The following is a 23,704-nucleotide window of genomic DNA, read 5'->3' as shown; positions in this document are numbered from 1 at the left end:
AATTTGGGGTTGAAGCCCATAGCTAGTTGCTAAGAATTAAAACCATTGAGATTGATCAGCGCATTTTTTGCCATCACAGTCCACGAAAGCCTTGTTTTATATGGTATACTTTCTGACGTGATTTTCAGCAACATGTCTATCAAAACCGCGTTTGCGCATTCTTACACACCCTCCTTAGACCCTGGAGAGTAGCCAGCAGTGGTCTTAAGTGTAAATGTAACTATCTGCCATTTGTCTGCATTTGTTCGTATTAAACTCTCCTCCGTTGTCTGTTAAAACTCCACCCGTTGGCGTGCCATAAACTGCAACCCGCTTCCGCTTCTCCTGAAATTTGTCAGTTATCACATCAGCTTTCTTGGATTTAATGATAGCAGCCGCACTCTGTCGACTGTACAAATCAATGATATGGAGACACCATAGGCTTTAATCAAGTTAGTGCAAATCAAGTGCAACAACCTCATTAAAATTATCGCTTGCGCAAAATCAACAACTGGCTTTCTGGGGGTATTCTTATGATTCTTATGTATACGGCATGGGTCATACATGGTGGTGATGTCCTACAAAATTGGTTTGATCCAGAAATCAAGAGTGTCCTTCTGAGAGCTACTCTTTAGCTAGGAAAGGAGCCGCTCAAGCGTAGTTTAACCAAACTGTATGTGAAGCCAAATGCAGCTCTCAGATTTTTGTCTGAATTCTTTGAAAAACGGTCAGCTGTTGAAAACAATACATTTTCTATGGCAATTTCGTTCTGATTAATCACGATAGGAATTGCATAGTGGCCACCAGATGTCTGGAACACGTCCATCTTGGATCCAAGCATTGTACCAATGTTAATTGGTCTCTAAAAAACTATTTTAGAAAGCAGATTACAGTTGACCCACCGGTATCTGAAGTACCAATACAAATTTACATGGTTTTTGAAAATCTGAAGTTTTTCAGAAAACTAGTCTGTATTTCTTTCTGTTTCCTTGCATTCATTGAATGTTTTCTGCATTCAAGGTTTCATTTTTGTATCTACTTTCGCATAATATTGTTAAGAAAAATACAAATGGAGCTAAGCTGTGCTTAGCCTTATACTGGAATTTATTGCACAGGCAAAGGCTTGTGTTATCGTACGAGTTCGATTTTTCCAACATTGCTCGTCCAAATATGTGCTCAACATATTCAAAGGTTATCAATGAGGAGGGCGAAAACCTTTAAATTTGACGGCACTTATTTTTTTCCCAACTCACGAATCTTTTTATGTGTCAATTGAACGTATTTATTTCCAGTAAAATGTCTTTTATTGACTGCGCTAAGATTTGAGGTTGGGCTGTTTGACGTTTCAGTTTCAATTCAAATTCATTTCCTAAAAGTTATTTGCAATACAAGTATTTTATAAAATGGCATACAACATAAAGTTTCACAAATGAATTGTTAGTCATTTGGCAAAGTGTAAGCTTACACTAAATCTGACTTTGTGTTAGCTTACATCAAATCTGATCAAATCTGCGGCCGCCATGTGCTATATCGAGTTTTTTTAAACTCTTTTAAGTCGTTTGAAGGGAAAACAAGACTACTCGTATATCAGGGCAAAGCCTTGAATGTTCCAACTGTCCCTTAATTCATATCGAATACTTTTTGGGAAAAGAAATTATTGAAAACCTATAAATTTTGAGCAATTTCAAAGTGTAAAATTTTGAGTCGTACGAAATTGATACGACCACCAATTAGCTAGCTTCAATTCAATTTGGAACGATTTTGTTGAGCGGGATAATTCGCCACGCTCAAATAATTCGCGTTACGCTCTCAGCATTAAGAGTAAACTCTTCGAAGCGCGCATAATTTAGTCCAGAAGATTTTGTCGATTTAGTTGCGGCTGAGGTAAATGATTTTGAATGCTTATGTAGGGGCGTCGGTTGTGTTTCTTAACATGTTTTTCTCCAATTGAACATCATTTGAGAAAAAGGTTGAAATTTTGTAAATGTTTTTTTTTTGATGTTTTAAAATTTAGTTACTTCGACTTAGTATTGCGAAGTTTCGCTTCGTCTCGTTGTGAAAATTGTGGTTGTCTTGTAATCCAAAAATTTAAATCTTGTTAATTTCAAAACTTGACTATTTTGTTATCTGCGAATTAAATGCCATTTGTTAGCTGATTTTGCGTGGAAAACAAAAAAGGAAAAACTTCAAAAAAATTAAACCGGAATACAAAGTCTGAATACAAAGTTCCTCTCCCATGTTGAATGGTCGGAGCGAAAGCTTAACAAGACTGCTCGTATCAGGGCGAAGCCCTGAATGTTCCGACTGCCTTTTAAGGTTTATGGAGCAGTTTTAACATAAAAAAAATTAAATTAAATTTTTTTTTAAATTGGATTTTTTTTTGAAAATCATCCCCCCACACGCCATATGAAATACAAAAAGATAAATTTCGCTCTTTGTATCAAATCAATTATGGCAAATGAGCTTCGTTCAACCAATTTGGAACGATTTCTAAGACGGATTAAATCTCCGCTTACGCGTTAATAGCGCGAATTATATCGCGCGTTAATTGTCCCAAAATGGCAATCTTTAAACCTTCATAATTTTACGAAAAATTATCACAGGTGAAATATCTTTTCAAATTTAAGCTCATGACAACAATATCTTTCGAATGATATTAAAAAAATTCCGACAAAATTGGCTAGTTAAAAAGTCGAAATTTGTCTGAAGAAAAAAAAAACCCACCGAGCACAAATATTCCGTTACTTTCGTATCAAAAGTCGGAACAAAAAGGCGTTTAAAGCTCTTTAATTACGAAAGCGAAATTGCGCAAATAAAAGCATGAAAGCTTTTTCGTTTTTCGAAATGGGTGTTATTTTCGTTAAGATTTCCCAGCGGAATAAGAAGATAACCTATTGATCGAGTTTTTTATTAATATGGCTAGTTTTTTGATCAGATTCTTGAAATTCAAAGAAATTCAGCGTGATAAGTTTTAGATTCGAAAGTTAAGTAAAATTATTCGTTTTTTGTTATTATTGAGGCTTTGCTAACTTACTGTTGGCTATGCTTCATTTATTAAGTTATCTCAAATTATGCATTGAGGAGTAAATGTTGAAAATGGATCCGGATTTTTACATTTGGTCGATTTGAAATGGGAAACTGTTAAATAAAGTTTCAAATTCTTGGTTGCCGGTTCCTTGATTTGTTTTATTCGCTCGTGTATTTGAAATAATTTTGTTTGCTTATGAAGTGTCAATGAGCGAAAACTTTTAATTAGCCGTATTGTTTTTTTTTCTTCAAAAAACTGCTCAAGCTCAATTCTGCTTTCCTCGCCGTTTGATTTTCGGTTTCCTTGAATGCACTGACCTTTTTCCAACTGTCTGTTGGCTCTGTTTTAATATATTTAAGAAGCCAGTTGTTGACAGGTGCCCTGATGACGGACTTTTTGAATGGACTGGCCGTTGACATGCAATCCTACTCGCAGGGTGGCAAGTGTGTGACCACTGAGCACACATTCCTCTTCCACAGAGCGCACTCAAACCTTTTTGTGGAGAAGTTCTTCGTCCGAAACGAAATGGTGAGTCATTAAACACACAAGGGCGTGAAAAAAGTTGGGTTTATAGACCAGCTACAGTCTTGGTAAAATCTACGGGCAAAAGTACTCAAATTCTGCCAAGCTGACTGCGGCCTTGTAAAAATCTTTTGTGCGGCATTTCTTCAGCAAGCAAATTAATAATTCATTCAAGCAACATTGTTTTTCTTGTTTTGTTTTTGAACAATTACTTTATTCTCGTTGGCTCTACACAGTATGTAAGATTAACCGTTTGTTTTTGTTCTGACCATTGAAGCTGGGGAGGAACTTTGTATTCGGGTGCTTTAGGTTTTTCTTTTTTTTTGTTTTCCACGCAAAATCAGCTGCCACAAATAATCATCGGAGTGAGTTGAGTGGTGTATCATATTAAGCCTTTTCAGTCGTGATTCGAACATCAACAAATTTCCAAAAATTGTTTCCAAGTTTCGAGAAAAACCGGTTTGAAAATTCACGATTTGTTTCTAATTTCGAGCGAGTAAAGCGAGTGAGCAGGCTTACTATAGATTATTACCCTTGCGAAACGCAAGGATTTTGCAATCAGGAACTAGACTTTTTTTCCCGTAAATAACTTGGTCACAGGAGTCATCTGGACTCCTGTTGGTACCTTGGTTCATAATGAATTCAAGTTTCTTTGTGTCTCCTGCAAACTTAGCCTGGAGGTGATACGCAAAGGTTCTAGGCTCGAATCTGGCCAGGACCTGTTTTTTTTCAAACGGAAATATTCTGTTTCAAATAAAATTGTCGGCATAATATTTGTCTGCCTATGTTGTGTCAGCTTTTGCCACATCTATAACTAGTTCTTTTTTGCTGTAATCTTTTTCCATTGTAGTTGCTCTTAGTACTTAAGCGTTTAAAAATCCGGTCGAATCGAAATTTGATTTTGACATTGGTTGTAATTTTACAAACTCGATTTGTTAAATTTTAGTTTTTTTTTAAACATTTTTTTCGGCTTTATTGACATCTTTTTTTATATCGACTTAGTGGCCTCCTTTTGCGTCTTTTGAGGACAGAGTTTTGTGTGTGCGTGTGTGTGTGTGTGTGTTCTGAGGGGAAAGGGGATTTAAAGTTTTTGAAATTAGTTTGATTTTTTTTTCGTCTTGAAGTTTCTGCCCAGGTATTTTCGGCTTTTTTACCGCTTGGTAATTATACATTCAAATTCAATCAACCATCCAGCGCATCTGCAGTAGGCGTAACGGCAAAAGCTTTTTGTTCGAATCCGGCCGAGATCTGTTTTTTTGTTGCTAACTAGAGAGAGTCTTTGTGCTTTTTTTGTACAATCGTCCGTTTGTTTGTTTGTCGGCTTTAGTTCCCGTAGCCCGACTTTTTTTTGAAGTTTCAGCTTTCTTCCAAGTTGCTGTAAAACCCATGATTGGTGCCCCAAAGCCCGGGAGTTAGATTCCAGTCCAGACCTGTTTTTTTTGCAAACTGAAAGTTTTCTGCTAAGCTAGATTATTGTCTGTCCGCTTATTTTTGTCAGCTTAATTCCGCTGAAAGGACTTTTTAAATATTCGGTTTCTTTCGATCATTCCGAAAGCTCTTTGTATAGATTTTAATTATACCTTTTTTAAGTATTTTGGGCTTCTTTTGCAGTTTTAAATTACAAAAACGAAGTTTTGTTTTCAGTTTCTTTTTTTTTGTTTTAAATCATAATCAGTCATGGTTGTATCGCAATTGGTGCAAAGCTCAGCTTCGCTTTTGTGTTTATGTTTATTTTTAGCCATAAAAATTTAGTTTTACGCGAGTAATAAAATATTTGGAGTGTTTTAGGCTCGATTTTTGGAATCAAGAATTTCAAAATATTTTTTTTTTGATTTTTTAATGATGATGTTTTTTCTTTTTCTAGTCACTTTTTTCAAAAACGGTTGTCCAATTTGCTAGTTTTACGCGAGTAATAAAATGTTTGGAGTGTTTTAGGCTCGATTTTTGGAATCAAGAATTTCAAAATAATTTTTTTTGATTTTTTAATGATGATGTTTTTTCTTTTTCTAGTCACTTTTTTCAAAAACGGTTGTCCAATTTGCTAGTTTTACTATGACTTTCGGTTTGCCTAAATTCTAATTTTTTGATCAAATCTTGTTTTTTCAACCAGGCAGAAAAAACCTTACTAATTTGGAAAAAAAAACTTTTTTTTTTTTGTTTTTTGTAAGACTGGTCGGAACATTCCGTGCTATTTGCACAGTTATTAGCTATCCTTGTTAGAACTTGAGTTTGTTTGATGTAATTTGGCTTAGCTTTTATTTGCAGTCTCACTCGATAGAAGTGAATGTGGAGAGTGTTATGAAGTCCTGCATGGACAGTTCTTCGAGGGTGCAGCTCAGTGGTAAAGTGTTCTGTAAGAGAACAGAACAACTCAAGGAGTCAGGACTGAATGTGGTCATTCTTCAGGAGCAGATAGAGTCTGCATTTCGTGTTCAGGCCATGTCGTAAGTGAATTTTATCCTTAATATTAGATCAAAATGTATTCTGACTAAAACTAGTCATCCTATTGTTTGAAAAATTCATGAAGTATTCTTGAAAAGGAAGTATATTCAATAACTCTATAATGATCTGTAGCATTGGTAATTTCATAGCATCTGTTCTCTGCTTCGTTTTTGGCTAGTGTTTTAGGTTTATTAAGCGTTCGTGGCTGAGCGATAAATGCGTGTGGCTTAGAATCTCTAGCTTTGCCTCTGTTTAAACTATACCTGCATGTCCTGAAGAACTAGTATCTCTTCTAATCTTCTAAAAGGAGGGTCTAAAAGTAAAGTTGATTAAGCATTATGATCAATGAATGACCGAGGTGATAGATAAGTTATTATATGTTGCAGCACGACAGCTGTCTATGTGATGACGATCATTGAGCACTCTAATAAATTATCAACGGAAGACTTGATTCTTAGAGCAGAACAGGTTGGTTGAAATGTATGAAATTTTTTGAAATTTCTTTTTTTTCTGGGAAGTCATGTTTCAATCAGTTATCTGATTCTTTCAGAGCTTGGAAACAGCCCTCGTAAAGAGAATGGAGGTTATTGTTGACGCACACAAAGTCCATTGGAATAAGGTAAGGCTGAGGGCCTCATGATTTCACTACTTTTTTTCTGGAAAAAGCAATAAATTGGAAGATGCCAATCGATAAAAGGTCCAAAATAAAAATTAACATGGCCCGAACTTAATCGCCAGTCACCTTAAGTCTAAAAATAAATCTTCAAATTGTTTTTCGTGCTTAGATTTGGAGCACTGGAATCAGCGTGGGCCTTTCGCACGAATCGCATGCGCCTTCCGCCTTAGCCGTGAATGAAACTCTGTACCACCTTCTCTCCTCAGTGGAGGAACCCCTCCTACAATCCTCTGATTTCCTTACAGTCGACCAGAAGTCCAGCTTGCAGCAGCTGATCAACAACCCTGAGCACACGTGTTTCAATGGTATACCTAATATTGACGCGTCACAGTTGTGGGTAGTGCCCAAACACTCATATGACGAGCTGGAAGAGATCATTGATTTATGGAAGCTGACCTTGAAGAAAAGTGGATGTTCGCGGCTCCTTGGAGCAGGGTTGAATGGGTTCTATGAGGCAGTTGTTCTTTCGGTGTTTGCGCTTCAATTCAGTGACGAGCACTTGGCTTTGAAATCTCAGCCGGCATATTTCCACAGAAACATGTCTGTGAGGCAAGTGACTTACAAGGACTGTAGTCTGAATCTGGGTATTTCGCTGTTGCCAGATGGACATGCGGAGTTGACACTGGCAAGTGAGAGCTGCAACCCTGGATTTCACTTGTACGCTTGTGACGCAGGGTGCACTTCGCCGCAACTGCTAGGGTTAGTTATCCTCGATAGTTGATCAATGCGACAAAGGATACCCTAGGAGCGTGCTCTGTTTTACTTGATTTCACGTGAAATAAAAACACCGCTATGCTTAAGTTTCTTCTCGCCACCCTAGGGAGGTGGTTGGTCAGAGCAATTGCGCATAAGTAAAGTGCGTTAAACGGCAATTTTCCTGGTGAAGAAGAATATCTTCGATTCATGTCGAATAGAAGTGTGGTCTGATTTCTAGGAAAGGAATGCACAGGTGAAGTTGCAGTTAATGTCATGTCATTCAACCAAGTTGTATCTATCTACACAACTATCAATTTTCTTTGAAAGTGAATCATCTTAAAATGATTGGATATCTAACTTATCTAACGAATGATTATCTTTTTTAAGAGTCGATGAACATAGTTCACTCTTATATAGGTCGCGATGATTTTGTTATTCGTTTTTTTTTCAGGAAAAGTCTTAAAATTTGTTTGGGATTAAATTCATTTTTTGCGGTTTGATTCATTATTTCTTTTTAAGTTCAGTTCATTTCCTATGTTAAAAGGAAGGCAAACTCCCTTATCGAACAGCGAAATTGTAAAGTTCACAAAAAACTTGATCGACTTTTAGTTGCGAAAGTGGAATTTCATCTTCAAGATTTCCCAGCGAAACAATTTCTCAAATTGGGTTGATTTTTAAAAAAAAGTGTCAATCAGAAATTGTTCTACAATTTAAACGAGCTTTAAGGCCAATTTTTTTTGTTTACTTACGTTCAATGACTCTTATCCAACTGTCTGTTGGCTATGTTTGTTTTATTGAACTTAGTGAGTACTCTTTTGTAGGTCTTGATTGTTTTTTAAAGGCCATCTATTTTTTTTCTTCGAAATTCAAAAGTTGAAGCTTTTTAAAAAAGAATTCAGTGTGTTTTTTCAGTTTCCTTGCGTGCATTACTCTTTTCCAACTGTCAGTTGGCTATGTTCTTGAGGAAAAGGTGATTTTAATTGTTTGATGTTTTAGGAAATGGTATGTAAATTACAGTACTCTTATCACTGTACAATTACAGATAGATCAGTCAGTGTGCGCTATCATCTTTTTCATTCTCAATACAGTTCATTATTTTTTTTTCATTCAAACTTAGATATCAGATTAAAAACGTTTTGTGATTAGCGTCTGAAAATTATTCTGCCATGACTAGTCGCAATCAATGTACATTATTTTGTGATCCTGGATTAAAGTCTTCTGTATCATGATTAGGGTTATTGAGTTAGGACCGAGTTGGTTAACTCATAGAGTAATTTCGGATAGGGTACACCGTCTGCTCGTCACGCTATCTTATTTTCGGCCGGATAGATTCGTGCAACTTCTTAGTCTAATACCGATCCTAATCTTACTCTTATACTATCTAGTCTCAGGTTGTTTAACTAGTCTCTGCTAGGCTCAATAGATCTAGGGTATACTGGTTTATTGCGGTTGCTGAAGTGCTCGGGAGAGTCCAACTAATTTCTAAGTTAAATTCAAATCTCTCTGGTGCTGAAATTACAAGTAACTTCAGCACTTACAAATAAGTGGGTTGTTAGTTAGATGGATCATGATTGGTTAATATTAAATACTTTACATTGGTAAAATATCTAAATTATCCAATCATAAAATGTAGTTTAGATCAGGTTCCATTATTTCAGGTCAGGAGTTCTGAAGTTTCCCGTGTACGAGACAGTTCCCCATACTCCGATTCTCTACATATCGGAGTCGGAAAAACACCTTATAGATCTGAAGCGCACAATACATTTCAGATCAATACACAAATTTGTCTCAAAAGACATAGGCGAAGACAAGAATAAAAATGGATCCAATGCTCTTCCGACTACATTTTGGATTGTTGTTGCGTTCGTCATCGTCGCCTTTCACCTGTTCCTGGTGATTCTACTCTATAGAGAGTACTGGGTTGGGGGAGATTCGGGTGGGGGTTATAAGGTGGACCCGTTTTACGACTACCCATCCGAAGTTCGATCCTCGTCCGGGTCCAAATTAGGAAGTGCAAGCTCGTTCATATCAAATTACTCGGTCCCGAAGTTTTCAACGCATTCGTTGTACTCGAAGTCTAGCTCTTTTACGAAGTGAAGAAAGAGTCTGAACATATTGGATGAAACTTTAAAATTAAATTAAAAAAATTGTTTATTATGCTGAATTTATTACGTATTTCACTTGTATAGTAACAGTTAAATTCTCTGTAGAAATCATTTTTGGTCCATTTTATCACTTCTTTGTAAGAAAAGACATGAATGAATTAGGAAATCGACTTGAAAGTGGTTTCATTTGAGTATTACCGTAGCATATGGTATCTTGCTTTTGAGCATTCAATAAACAAAGTTGAGGCTAAAGTATTGCGTGTTATGATTCAAGTTAGATTTTGCGACCTCATTTCAGTTACCAATGCTTTCCTGTCGCCAGCTAAAAACCTCATAGTAAATTATCTATACAGGTCAAAGTAATATGACATCCATATCCGAGTTAAAAGCACAACTTAACGCCACATAAATTCAACCAAGCTCCTCGGTGCAAAACTTCAGTGCTAAGCAAATAACGGTGCAAGAATAACAGTTGCCAGCAAAAAAAAATGTCGAACTTAGACTCAATCAACGAAGCCGTGGCTTCAAAAGCCTCAAACACGAACGACTTAATTCTCTCCTCACTTTCATCGACTTCAGTAGCTCCGCCTCCTCCGACTAGCCAAGAAGAGGAACACATAAACTCAATGGTGATTTTCTTCGTCCTCACAATACTGCTGATGTGTATTCTCTTGGTGCACTTTCTGATTCGGTTCAAAATGAATGTACTGCCAGAGTCTATTGCTGTAATATTTCTGGGAGCGGTAGTCGGACTGCTGCTGAAGATACTGAGCAACAATAATGTGCTAGATATGCAAGTTAGTTCGCAATTCATTTCACGTTTTTATGCACCGCATTTTTCGATAATAACTCGAATAGCAGCCTGAAAACAAATATTGACATTTAAAGTCATATGAGAACACCGTTTGTATCCAGCCGAAAGCACAATTTAAAAATACGTAAATCTGGTTTTTCTATGATTCTGTGTACAGTTTCGTTTGAATTCCTTATTATCACCTCTTTCCCTGTTTAGGAGGCGGAGACATTCAACCCGACTGTCTTTTTCCTTCTTTTCTTACCTCCGATCATTTTCGAGGCTGGCTACTCGCTACACAAAGGAAACTTCTTCCAAAACATAGGGTCCATACTCACACTGGCTATCTTTGGCACTGCAATATCCGCTCTGGTCATAGGAGCCGGAGTGTACATTTTAGGTGTGGCTGGACTTGTATACGAATTGTCCATAGTCGAGAGCTTCGCTTTTGGCAGTCTTATCTCAGCTGTGGACCCTGTTGCTACCCTGGCTATTTTTCAGGCTCTCGACGTTGACCCAGTGCTCTACATGTTGGTGTTTGGAGAAAGTGTTCTAAATGACGCGGTGGCAATCGTGATGACGACCACTATTTTGCTTATGAATCACGCACCCTATTCAGCTATGTCAGGAGGATCTTTATTGCTTTTTGGAATGAATCATTTCCTAGTCATGTTTTTTGCATCAGCGATGCTTGGCGGGGCTTTTGGATTACTTTCCGCGCTGCTTTTGAAACACTTTGATTTGAGTGATACGCCCTCTTTAGAGTTCGGCTTTATTCTAATCTTCGCGTATCTCCCTTATGGTTTGGCTGAAGGAATTCATCTTTCGGGTATCATGGCAGCCCTTTTCTGTGGAATAACGATGTCTCATTACACCCATTTTAACCTGTCTCCCGTAACTCAGATCACAGTTCAACAGGCATTTAGGACGATGTCGTTCATGGCCGAAAACTGCGTGTTCGCTTATCTAGGTCTTGGTAAGTCAAATTAGTTTCTCATAATCCACCCTTTACGGAGCTTGGCAAAATAAGTCCTTATTTTGTTCGCAATTCTATAGATTGTTTTTTGGTTGATTTTGTTGGCTTACATGTAAACATAAGAGATGTGTATTTAACTTAATTCCTGACATCTTGATTGGTATAAATTCGGTTTACGCATGCGATTAGGGAGTTCTAATTTTCTAATCATTGAATCGTAGGCGGCTCAAAGCTCCGCTTCGCCTCGATGTTATTTTTTTCTCGTCTACTGGCAATCATTTTGCATAACGTAACGTTGTAATTTAGGTCTGGGAAGTGTTCAAAATCTAATAATCTAATCATTTTAGAAGCCAATAAATTTTTAATAGTTTTTTAATTTTATATTGTTGTTTTGAACAGATCGGATTTATGTTTGCTTTTTTTCTTTGAAATTTTACTTATGAAGAAATCAAATTTTTTTGGTGATCAATAGTTTTCGAGACAATGTTTATATTTTTCTTCAATGTTTTGTTTAAATTGATGCGTACATATTTTGCAGTAACAACACCAATATGCCATCTTGTGGATTTTGCAACTTATCAACTATCATTACTTCATTACTCCTGAAGTCTAAATTGTGGGTATGAAGATGTGAACAGTTGTCCAAAAATAAATATATTTTGTTCGGCTTCCTTGTTGAAACCGAACAGATGGAGTTGGAAGTCGCGTAATGGATAACAAAATTTTTCTAAGTTTAGGTGTTTCAAATTTTAACTAAATGGCGTAAATCATCCAGTGTCAAAATAAAAAGTTTACAGTTTTTAACTTTAAGTTCAATAGCAATTAAAGCCATCGAGCAACGTTAGGTATATGAAAAATTAACTATTATTTAAGACTTTAGGCTAAGAAAACCTGATTTTTTTTAAAATAAAACTGGTTTTGGAAATTTTGTTTAGCGCTGCTTTGGCAATAAAGGTTTTCTTTAAAAAATTAAAAATCTTTTTGCATTTTTTTCATTTTCTTGTTTGTCATTCATTTTTTTGACGTGAAGTGGTGTCGATTATGCATATTTCACTAAATTTATACGACTTTGTATTGTTCTTCTATTAAGAGTCGATAAACGTTGTTCAGACTCTTATATAGGTCGTGATGATTTGTTTTCAGGAACAGTCTTAAAGTTTGTTCAGGCGCGTTTTGATTTTTAGTTAAATTTCAAGCTCAACTCATTTCTTTTATTAAAAGGAAGGCAAACTCTATTATGTTTTTTGGTATGTGTAAGAGTGACGAAAACCGTGATTGACTTCTAGTTTCGAACGTGAGAATCAAACTTTCAGATTTCCCAGAGAAATAAAAAAATTACCTATTGATCCTATTTTCTCAAATTGTGTCTATTTTATCAAAAAAAAGTGCCAATTATAAATTGTTTTAAAAATTAAGAGAACTTTAACGATCTGTTTTTTCTGTTCAATTCGGAAGTTGAAATTTTTCCAAAAAACAAGGCGGTGTTTTTTCTTAAATTGCGTTCATTTACTCTTTTCCAACTGTCTGTTTGCTATGTTTTTTTTGTTATGTTTTGACTGGCAGTTTCGATAAGAGTTAACTGTCCTATATGCATGTTTTGATATGATAGTTTCTTCTGTGATTGAACTAACGAAAGAACTCCCTCGGCTCTTATTTGCAATATTGGTCGATCTTTCGCTATGTCGCAGCTAGTGGTGCGAAACTCCGTTTCGCTTTTGTTTTTCTGGTGTTAAAAAGTTTTAGATCCTTCAAGCTAAGCCATTCAAATAATCATTTGATCTCAAATGGTCGTGGAGTAATTTTGTTGTGTAGAACTGAAGCCAGTTTATTTTAAATCAAGTGGTGTTGCTTAAGCGATTTTCTCGTTCCACCATCGCGTGGAGGTGGCACTCATAGTGTGGAGTCTGCTGTTGATCCTGCTGAGCAGGGCAGTCAACGTGTTCCCCATCTCTTTCCTTCTCAACTTCTTCCGGGACCACAAGATCACTCGCAAGATGCAGACCATCATGTGGTTCTCAGGACTCAGGTTAGCTATCACCCAATTAGCATCGACTAAAATCTAAGTGATGTTATTGAAAAATTACGTGTCTCTATAGTGCCATTTGGGAGAATTTTACCCCCCTCTCCCCAATTCGCAATTCATGACCAGTTCGCATGCATAATTTAAAAAGTATAGAACCCCGTGGCATGATAAAAAGTATACATTGTGTAATAGTTAAATTAATAGAGCATTGGTTTTTGTAGCTACTTCAAGAGATCGGTAAGGATCGATGTTCTTGGTGAATTTTTGTCGCCGTGTTGAGAAATATGCAGTTTTAGGTTCGCAGTTTTATGTTAATATTATTTTAGGGGTGCAATCGCATTCGCACTTTCTCTCTATCTGGACTTAGATGAGGACAAACACGAGGTCATCAAGACCACAACACTCATCATTGTCCTGTTTTCAACCCTCATCTTAGGCGGATGTACCATGCCTCTGATGAAACTAGTCGGCGACGTCAACGAGGAATCCCCGGCACCCAGTCGCAGAAAGGGCAAGAGCAGAGGATCGGCCAGTCGCCGTGCAGACAGAGCAAAGAGAAAAGATCTGAATTTAGTGAAGACCCACGACTGGAAAGCGATCGACTCCGAGGCGTTCTCGGAACTGACAGAGTCGGAAGATACTGTGAACCCGGGTGAAGTGGGCTTCATATACATGAATCGCAAAACAGGTTTGATCAAACTAGACGAGGTATATCTCAAACCATTCTTCACGAAGCGGTTTACAAGCGAAGAAATCCGAACTGGGCGAATTAAAATGAAGCAACTGACGAACCAATGGTACAGCAATATCAGGCGACCGAACGACGACGATTCGTCGGCCGAAGATGACATCACACTATTGGCCAACGACAACTCAATAAAGGTGGGTCAATCTCAAGGGGTCGGTTCGAGCTCATCAAGGTCTATGCGAAACGATGGCATTGTTCCGAATGGAATGAATGAATCGATGCTTGATGAAATATCAACTGAGCGCATGTGAAATTGCATATGAAATCTGCAGTTTGATAATATCACATGAACTCGTGTTCTTCGGGGCTTCTAAAAAGAGTCTGCGTACAGGTTATGAATTTCATAAATTACTTATAGACTAAGATATATAAATATTTCACTTTACCAAGATTATTAGGTGTCAAATGTTGCAGTATTTTGATTTTTAGTAGTGTTTTGTGTTCCTTTTGTTTTCTATTTGAAGCTATTCCCTAAAATAATTTAACTAATTTTGAGGTGCTACTTAATAATTTAATTTTGTCAATCAATTGCGCAAAGTTTGAAGTCAATGAAATTATGAAATGTTGATGTCTTCTTGTATATCATGAATTTGATGTATAAATGTTGGTATGTTTTAAATGTATCATAGAATTTCTTTTATCACTTATCCCTAGTCACAAATATACTACTCTATTTGCCTTGTTTTTTTCTGCTCGGTGTCAAGTTTTTGAAAAAAGGGAGCGAGAATTTAAGGTGGAATAAATTTATAAGAAGCAAGGATAGACGATTGCTGTTCAAGTAGGACAGAATGTTCCGACCACGTCTCAGAGTTTTTTTCTTCAAGTTAGTGTTTTCTCTTGTACGTCGTGTGATGATAAAACTCAACCGAGCACGATGGTTATTTGTGGTATCTGATTTTGCGTGGAAAACAAAAAACTAAAACACACCCGAATACAAAGTTCTTCCCATTTTTTTTCCAGAGAGGTTAGTCAAAATCGCGCGGAAAACAAAAGCTACGTCATAGTTCCTTTCCTTCCCACTTCGTGAAGTGGTTGGAGCAATAAAGAGAATTCGAAAGAATAGAAATTTGGATATTTTCAGATATGACTCTTTTCTCTTTCGCAAAATCTGGACACCTTATTGGCAGGAACTTTGCCTCGCGTGGGCTCGCAACAACTGCTCCTGCTGTCAAACTACTGATAAATGGTAAATTTATCGAATCTGAAACAGACAAGTTTTTCGACGTTCACAACCCAGCTACACAAGAAGTCATTGCAAGGACACCGATTTGCACAGACAAAGAAATGCGGCAGGCTGCGGAATCAGCGCAGACTGCATTTCACTCTTGGAAAGACCAAACTATTTTGACCAGACAACAAATCATGTTCAAATATCAGGCACTAATCAAGTCGAATATGAAGGAAATCGCGAAGATTTTGACTCGAGAGCAGGGGAAAACCCTGGCGGACGCGGAGGGCGATATCATAAGAGGTCTACAGGTTGTTGAACATGTGTGTGGAATCACTAATTTGCAACTTGGCGAGTCTTTGAGCTCAATTTCAAAAGACATGGACATCAACAGTTACAGGGTACCACTAGGAGTATGCGCTGGAATTGCTCCTTTTAACTTCCCGGCTATGATCCCCTTGTGGATGTACCCGGTGGCTCTGGTTTGTGGCAACACCTTTATTTTGAAGCCCTCTGAGCGAGTTCCAAACACTGCGATGTTTCTGTCTCAACTGGCAATGGATGCCGGTGTTCCGCCTGGATGTTTGAACGTTATCCACGGAACCAGGGATGCTGTGAAATTTATTTGCACTCATCCATATATCAAAGCGATATCATTTGTTGGTTCAGATCAAGCAGGCGAGTATGTTTATGAAGAGGGTTCGAAGCACGGAAAGCGAGTTCAGAGTAACATGGGTGCTAAGAATCACGGAATCGTCCTACCAGACGCGACCAAGGAAACTACGTTGAATCAGTTGATAGGGGCTGCTTTTGGCGCCGCCGGTCAGCGTTGCATGGCGCTTTCAACTGCTGTGATGGTCGGAGAGGCAAAAGAATGGATCCCTGAACTAGTCGAGAAAGCGAAAAAACTGAAAGTCAACGCCGGTGCTGAATCGAACGCGGACGTTGGACCTGTGATTTCTCCTGAGGCCAAAGAGAAAATCAAAAATTTGATCACAAGCGGTGAAAAGGAAGGCGCCCAAATTTTGTTGGATGGTCGTGAGATCAAGGTCGATGGTTATGAGGATGGAAATTTTGTGGCACCTACTATAATTACTGGCGTGAAACCTAATATGACTTGCTACAAAGAGGAAATATTCGGACCTGTTCTTGTAGTGTTGGAAGTGGATACACTTGACGAGGCAATAAAATTGGTAAACAGCAATAAATACGGTAACGGTACTGCAGTTTTTACCAATAGTGGGGCGGCTGCGAGAAAGTTCTGCATGGATACCGACGTCGGTCAAATCGGAGTGAATGTTCCAATTCCAGTACCCCTGCCTATGTTTTCATTCACAGGATCGAGAGGTTCATTTAGAGGTGACATGAATTTTTACGGAAAGAATGGAGTGAATTTTTACACGCAGTTGAAGACTGTCGTTTCTCAGTGGACGTTCAATGACTCGGTGTCATCTCCAACTGTGGCTATGCCGGTGAACAGATAAATGAAGACTTGAAATAAATGCGAACTAAACTGAACTAAACTCGTTATTTATTCATGATAGTTGGATGCTTTTGTAGTAAAACATGAACAAATGTTGAATCAACGGGTAGCTTCTCATTTTAATTTGTATTATTTATCGTAGGAACATTATTTTCTGTAGCCAAATGAGAATATATTTATCATGAAAATCTTGTTTTCCTTGACCTTACGGTTGCGCCGACAAGGCTGTAGGGCAAATTTGCACGGCTGAAAAGTGCGTGTCTTAGTTTGAAAAAAAACGCACACGCACTGACAGCCTGTTTTACCGATATAATTATGCAAGTTCTTAACCAATTTAATTTTATGAGACAATAACCTAAGTTCTCTGGACGATACAAGATCGCCGATTGAGAAATCAGTATACAGATTTCGTTCAAAATTTTGATACATCAGTTCAAAATTTCAATAAGCGTCTACATTTAGCTATAAGTGACCTGCATCTGAAAATCAAAATTATAGTTTGCTGCTTCCGATTGGGTCAGCAGATTGTAATCTATCTATCTATCTATATCTATACTATATTAAAATGCGTGTGACAGCTATGTCCCATGTTTAAGCATAATAATTTTGCATGATTAATGGAAGAATTTTTTCACGCTTAAGCTATATCATATATTGCAATGCTTAAGAAGGTTTTTTTCGATGAACTTTCCGCAAGGTGATTAATTTTTCAGCAATTTTTTTTCGAGGTCATATTAAGTCTGTCTGTCTGTATACCTGCTTTTTCATCTATCTATTTCTAGTTCATAATAAATTTAAACGCGGGCTTCACTATCTCGCCATGTTTAAGGTTTTTTCCACGTATTAATTTTGCATGCTTAACAAAAGAATTTAATCACGTTTAAGTTATTTCGTATATTGTAATGGTTGAGAGTTTTTTTTTCGATTTTGCAGTTTCAATGCTGTGTTTTTTTACCAAGTTTGAAATTAGCAACCCTATATTGGGATGCTGTCAAGAATTCACCAGGTGTTGCGATTCTGGCCTCCATAAATGAATAACCAAATCCTTTTAGCTTACCAGATACGGCAATATTCGAGCTATTACAAAATTTTCAAGAAAATTAATTTAAAAAAAATTTGTCAACTCTGTAGTTGGGTGCTGTCAGGGAACTCTCAGGGGTTGCGAATCTTGACTCCAATTCTCACTTGTCAAATCCTTGTAGTTTTCGAGATGACATTTTTTATGATTTTTCAAAACTTTTCAGAGAAACTGGATATAAGAAACTGAGGCTCTGTCAGGTTAATCTCAAGAGTTGCAATTTTTGGCTCCAAATATGGCAGTTTAAAAACTTGTATTTTCCAGATATGACGTTTTTTTGTGGTTTTTTTCAAAAATTTTTCATGAAATTTAAATTATTATTTTTTTTTCAAAATTTGAAATTTCTAACCTTTAGTTGGGGGCTGCCAGAGTAATTTCATGGGTTACGATTTCGACCTCCAATTTAAAATGTCGAAGTCTCTTTAGCTTAAGAGATAAGACGATGTTTATGATTTTTTCAGAAATTTTCAGAAAACTCAATTACAAAATAATTCAAAAAAGTGAAATACACAACTCTGTAGTTGTGTGCTGTCAAAGATTGCGAATATTGTCTTCAAATAAGATTGCTAAAACTTTGGTAGTTTTCGAGATGTAACCTTTTTTTGATTACAAAAATTTTTTTTAGAAAATTTATGGTTGAATTTTCTCAAAATTTGACTTTCTCAACGTTGTAGTTCGACACTGTATGGATTTTTTCGAGGGGAGGTAGATTTCAAAAAGTTTTTGAAAGCTCTGCCAAAGCATTAAAAAGACCCTGTTTTGGTCAAAATTTCTGTGCCGCTCGCAAAATTAAAAAAAAACAGCCCAAAAGTAGCTTTTTTAGGCATTTTTTGGAAAATTTTTACCAAAAATTTCAGCACGCCCCCTAAATCCGCCCCTGTATAACGCTATCTTGCTCTAAGATTAGGCTCAAGACGTAAATGATATCCGCGAACTTTCAAATGAGCTATCACACTTCTATACTATATTAAAATGCGTGTGACAGCTATGTCCCATGTTTAAGCATAATAATTTTGCATGTTTAATGGAAAAATTTTTTCACGTTTAAGCTATATCATATAATCATATATTGCAATGCTTAAGAAGTTTTTTTCGACGAACTTTCCGCAAGGTCATTAATTTTTCAGCATTTTTTTTTCGAGGTCATATTGAATCTGTCTGTCTGTATAACTGCTTTTTCATATATCTATTATCTATCTATTTCTAGTCTATAATATATTTAAACGCGGGCGTGACTATCTCGCCATGCTTAAGGTTTTTTCCACGTATTAATTTTGCATGCTTAAGAAAAGAATTTAATCACGTTTAAGTTATTTCGTATATTGTAATGGTTGAGAGTTTTTTTTCGATTTTCCAGTTTCAATGCTGTGTTTTTTACCAAGTTTGAAGTCAGCAACCCTATATTGGGATGCTGTCAAGAATTCACGAGGTGTTGCGATTCTGGCCTCCATAAATAAATAACCAAATCCTTTTAGCTTACGAGATACGGCAATTTTCGAGATATTACAAAATTTTCTAGAAAATTAATTTAAAAATAATTTGTCAATTTTTGAAATTCTCACCCTGTAGTTGGGTGCTGTCAGGGTACTCTCAGGGGTTGCGAATCTTGACTCCAAATCTCACTTGTCAAATCCTTTTAGTTTTCGAGATATGACATTTTTTATGATTTTTCAAAACTTTTCAGAGAAATTGGATATAAAAAACTGAGGCGCTCTCAGGTTAACCTCAAGAGTTGCGAACTTTGGCTCCAAGTATGGCAGTTTAAAAACTTGTATTTTCCAGATATGACGTTTTTTTGTGGTTTTTTCAAAAATTTTCCAGGAAATTTTAATTATTGTTTTGTTCAAAATTTGAAATTCCTAACTTTTAGTTGGGGGCTGCCAGAGTACTCTCATGGGTTACGATTTCGACCTCCAATTTAAAATGTCCAAGTCTCTTTAGTTTAAGAGATAAGCCGACTTTTGTGATTTTTTCAGAAATTTTCAGAAAACTCAATTACAAAATAATTCAAAAAAGTGAAATACACAACCCTGTAGTTGTGTGCTGTCAAAGATTGCGAATATTGTCTTCAAACAAGATTTCTAAAACTTTAGTAGTTTTCGAGATGTGACATTTTTTTTATTACAAAAATTTTTTTTAGAAAATTTTTGGTTGAATTTTCTCAAAATTTGACTTTCTCAACGTTGTAGTTGGACACTAAGGATTTTCTCGAGGGGAGGTAGATTTCAAAAAGTTTTCGAAAGCTCTACCAAAGCACTTAAAAGACACTGTTTTGGCCAAAATTTCTGTGCCCTATGCAAAATTAAAAAAAAACAGCCCAAAAATAGCGTTTTTAGTCCTTTGGTGGAAAAGTTTTACCAAAAGAATCCGCCGCAAATGCCCCCCTCCCGCCCCTAAATCCGCCCCTGTAACACGCTTATCTTGCTCAGAGAGTAAAGGCAAAAGGCGTAAATGTTATCTGCGAACTTTCGAATGAGCTATCACACTTCTATACTATATTTAAATGCGTGTGACAGCAATTTTCGAATGCTTAAAAAATTTCGATGTACTTTCCGCAAGGTCATTAATTTTTCTGCTATATTTTTCGAGGTCAAATTAGGTCGGTCTGACTATCTGTGTACCTGTTTTTTCATCTATCTATTATCTATTGTAAATTTGAATGCGGGCTTCAATATCTCGCCATGTTTAAGATTCTTCCACCTATTAATTTTGCATGCTTAACAAAAGGATTTAATCACCTTTAAATTATTTCGTATATTGTAATGGTTGAGAGTTTTTTTTCGATTTTCCAGTTTCAATGCAGTGTTTTTTTACCGAAGTTTGAAATTAGCAACCCTATATTAGGATGCTGTCAGGGATTCCCAGGTGTTGCAATTCTGGCCTCCATATATGATTTACTAAAATTTTTAGCTGACGAGATTTGGCAATTTTCAAGATCTTTCAAAATGTTATAGAAATTTTAATTTGAACAAATTTCTCAATTTTGGAAATTCCCACCCTGTATTTGGGTGCTGTCAGAGCCATGTCATTGGGAAACTAAATTAGAAAAAACTTTCAACCTTTTTTCGCTGGTGAAGTGATCAGCGTCCCAACCTTCTTTCTTCCAGACTATTTACACATTCGCGCTAGCAAGCGTAGTGTTATATAACGAGTCAAGTTTGTTCCAACCCAAGTTAATGAAAACGTTCATTCAGTTGATGACATTTTGCAGCCAACGTTTTATATCTGGTATATTTTCACTGGATAGCACTGTTTTTCTATCTAGAGTATTGGTGGCTAGTTTTGACGATTTTCAAAAGAACACACCATGGGGTGGATCTAGGATTTTCTCGAGGGGAGACAGATTTTCCAAAAGGTTTTTGAAAGCTCTACCAAAGCATTAAAAAGACCCTGTTTTGGTCTAAATTTCTGTGCCGCTCGCAACATAAAAAAAAACAGCCCAAAAGTAGCGTTTTTAGGCATTTTTTGGAAAATTTTTACCAAAAATTTCAGCCCGCCCCCTAAATCCGCCCCTGTATAACGAAATCTTGCTCTAAGATTAGGCTCAAGGCGTAAATGTTATCCGCGAACTTTCAAATGAGCTATCACACTTCTATACTATAAATAAATGCGTGTGACAGCTATCTCCCATGTTAAAGCATAATAATTTTGCATGTTTAACGAAAGAATTTTTCACGTTTAAGCTATATCATATATTACAATGCTTAAGAAAATATCTGAATTATCTTTCCGCAAGGTCATTATTTTTTCAGCATTTTTTTCGAGGGCAAATTAAGTTATCACTACTGAACTTGAATAATTTTAGCTGTAATCAAAATTCTTGTTCATCTCAATCAGATACCGTGCATCGATGGAGCTGTGTTGAAATCCTTAGTTTGTTTGTAATTAGCGTGCTGATATTACTTGCGAGAGCGAGTGACTTGTTTTCGGGAACTTGTTTTTTTTCCTGTAAATAACTGCTGTACAATAACTGCCGATATGCTCAATTCTGACATACTCAAAGGTTGACAGGCTCATTTTTTCAAAAAAAAATCAAGCTAAACTACTTCTCAAAACGCTTGAGGTAGTGATTAGTTTTTTTAAACGTTTCGATTGGAATAAATGTTGATTTTTTTGCGGATTTGTTTTGTTCCTACAATTTTTTATCCGCTCACTTCCTTTGTTTTCAATTGCAATTGATATTATCTGGTAAGCTTTTGAAGCGGTTCTTTTTCAAATTTAGGTTATGTAAGCTATAATTGAAAAATGCTCTTCTCCTTGCTGGCTGTTCTCCTTGCTTTTCAAGGCTGTTTTTAATCATCATACATAAAATCGGATACGAAAGTATAAAATTTCCGTAGAAAAGTTTTTTCGACTTTGTTCGAGTTAATTTTTCAGGTTCCTTCTTTTTCTCTTGAGTATTTTGTGTTGCAAAGTTTTTATTACATCAGTTGTCAACTCAAGTTTTGCATTTTGAGGGGCGGATTGTTGTAATGCTTATGTCTATTTAGAGAAGAATAAATCATAAAAACTAAACATAACAAAAAGTTGTAGCTCGAAAACTGTTTGTGTCTGCAATTTAGTTTTTGGCTCGACGAGGGTCGAACTAATTTTTTTCGTCCTATTTGCCACTTAGCCATTCTTGATTATTCTTATGGCCATTTTTGATGGATTTTTTTCGACTCTTATCAATTGGTTCCTTCAGCTACGCATTATTTAAGTGCGAACTTTTTTCGAATGCTATTGCCGGGATAGGAAAAAAATTGATTACTTCAATAAAATTTGTAGCTTTAATGTTTTTGATGTCGTCGTTTTTGTCTTCACGAGGGTCAACTCAAATTTTTTTTTGCCTCAGTTGCCATTCGGTCTTTAATTCTCAGTGCTGGTTAAAGCTGTTTATGATTTTTTTTTTGAAACTTTCAATTTTTTTAATTCAAAATGTTGTTAGGCAATGTTTGAATTGTATCGCAATCAATTTCTATTGAAGAGTTTCAAGAGTGAATTGCTTTTATGGCTGTTGCATGTTTCGTACTTTCTAACCAGAAATTTTAATTAATCAGAAGTCAACATAAGCTGAGCTGTTTTAAGAGCTAATTGCTTCCGATGCTCTTACCTGTTCCGGAGGGTTAGAGAGTAAAACAATTACTTCAAGAAACGTTTTATAGCTTGGATGTTTCTGATGTCTTTGTTTTGGATTTAACGAGGGTCAACCGAAGTTTTTTTTTACCATAGTTGCCATTCAGTCAATATTTTCAAGTTTCGTTAAAACTGAAGATCGTCCGGGACAAAGATCTGAAATTTATGTAGATAGATTAATCTCAATTTTCAAAGAAAGGGCTTTTGTTTTCTATTCAATGTCTTGTGAGGCAATGTTTTAATTGTATCGCAGTCAACTTATGTAGTTTTTTCGCCTTAGTCGCCGCTCGGTGAATGATTTACCATGTTTTAAGGCTTTTTATGAACATGTCCGAGACATAGGTCTGAAATTTGTGTAGATCGTTTTTTCGATTTTTTTTCAATCTTTTTTTTTCAGCTTATCTTTTATGAAAAAAAAAGACTTCCTTATTCATTTATCAATTCAAAATCTGATAATGCAATGTTTTAGTTAATCTGAGGCCAACTTAAATTGCATAGTTATCAGCACGAATTGTTTTAAATGCTCTCGCTTGTTTTCGTGAAACAGGCGAGAGCATTTATGTCTACAGATTGATGTCTACAGATTGGTTGTCGGCTTCAAAAAGGTCGACCCAAGTTTTTGCCTTAGTTGATGTATGAGCATTAATTCTCCTAGCGTTTTAAGGCTGTTTATGAATATCGTCCAAGACAAAGGTCTGACTTTAGTAGATGGAGTATTCTAATTTTTTTTTTCAGCTGAACTTTTTGATTAAAAAAAAAGACTTCTATTTTTTCTTTTCAAAAATTTGTAACGCAATTTTTTAATTATATCGCAAGTCAGTGCATGTTGCATAACTTTAAGGGCGAGCTGTTTTTATTGCTATAGCCTATTT

At 36.3% G+C, this 23,704-nt stretch overlaps 4 protein-coding genes across 4 annotated transcripts in view; all 4 read left to right on the top strand.

The window, feature by feature from the left end:
• Nucleotides 1-9,575, top strand: part of LOC134847009 (uncharacterized protein KIAA2013 homolog) — a 112,357-nt gene extending 102,782 nt beyond the window's left edge. The window contains exons 5-11 of the mRNA XM_063864491.1: nt 3,384-3,535; nt 5,795-5,973; nt 6,358-6,439; nt 6,522-6,590; nt 6,757-7,346; nt 7,582-7,596; nt 9,002-9,575. Of these exons, the coding sequence (XP_063720561.1) occupies nt 3,384-3,535; nt 5,795-5,973; nt 6,358-6,439; nt 6,522-6,590; nt 6,757-7,346; nt 7,582-7,596; nt 9,002-9,440 (1,526 nt within the window). The 3' untranslated portion in view covers nt 9,441-9,575. The remainder of the gene's footprint in view (nt 1-3,383; nt 3,536-5,794; nt 5,974-6,357; nt 6,440-6,521; nt 6,591-6,756; nt 7,347-7,581; nt 7,597-9,001) is intronic.
• The window catches only part of LOC134847010 (zinc finger protein ubi-d4-like), a 601,556-nt gene that overhangs the window by 102,779 nt on the left and 475,073 nt on the right, over nt 1-23,704 (top strand). The gene's annotated exons all lie outside the window — the stretch shown is intronic.
• LOC134845609 (sodium/hydrogen exchanger 8-like) lies at nt 9,678-14,637 on the top strand. The gene is made up of 4 exons (XM_063862592.1): nt 9,678-10,245; nt 10,461-11,217; nt 13,072-13,243; nt 13,567-14,637. Exons 1-4 carry the CDS (start codon nt 9,937-9,939, stop codon nt 14,237-14,239), a joined length of 1,911 nt encoding a protein of 636 aa, XP_063718662.1. The 5' UTR covers nt 9,678-9,936; the 3' UTR covers nt 14,240-14,637.
• LOC134845610 (methylmalonate-semialdehyde/malonate-semialdehyde dehydrogenase [acylating], mitochondrial-like) lies at nt 15,049-16,827 on the top strand. Its single transcript, XM_063862593.1, has one exon. It carries the CDS (start codon nt 15,072-15,074, stop codon nt 16,638-16,640), a length of 1,569 nt encoding a protein of 522 aa, XP_063718663.1. The 5' UTR covers nt 15,049-15,071; the 3' UTR covers nt 16,641-16,827.

The sequence above is a fragment of the Symsagittifera roscoffensis genome, chromosome 5 (genome assembly GCF_963678635.1).
Source record: "Symsagittifera roscoffensis chromosome 5, txSymRosc1.1, whole genome shotgun sequence".
NCBI lineage: Eukaryota > Metazoa > Xenacoelomorpha > Acoela > Convolutidae > Symsagittifera > Symsagittifera roscoffensis.
This window is presented reverse-complemented; position numbering and strand designations above follow the sequence as displayed.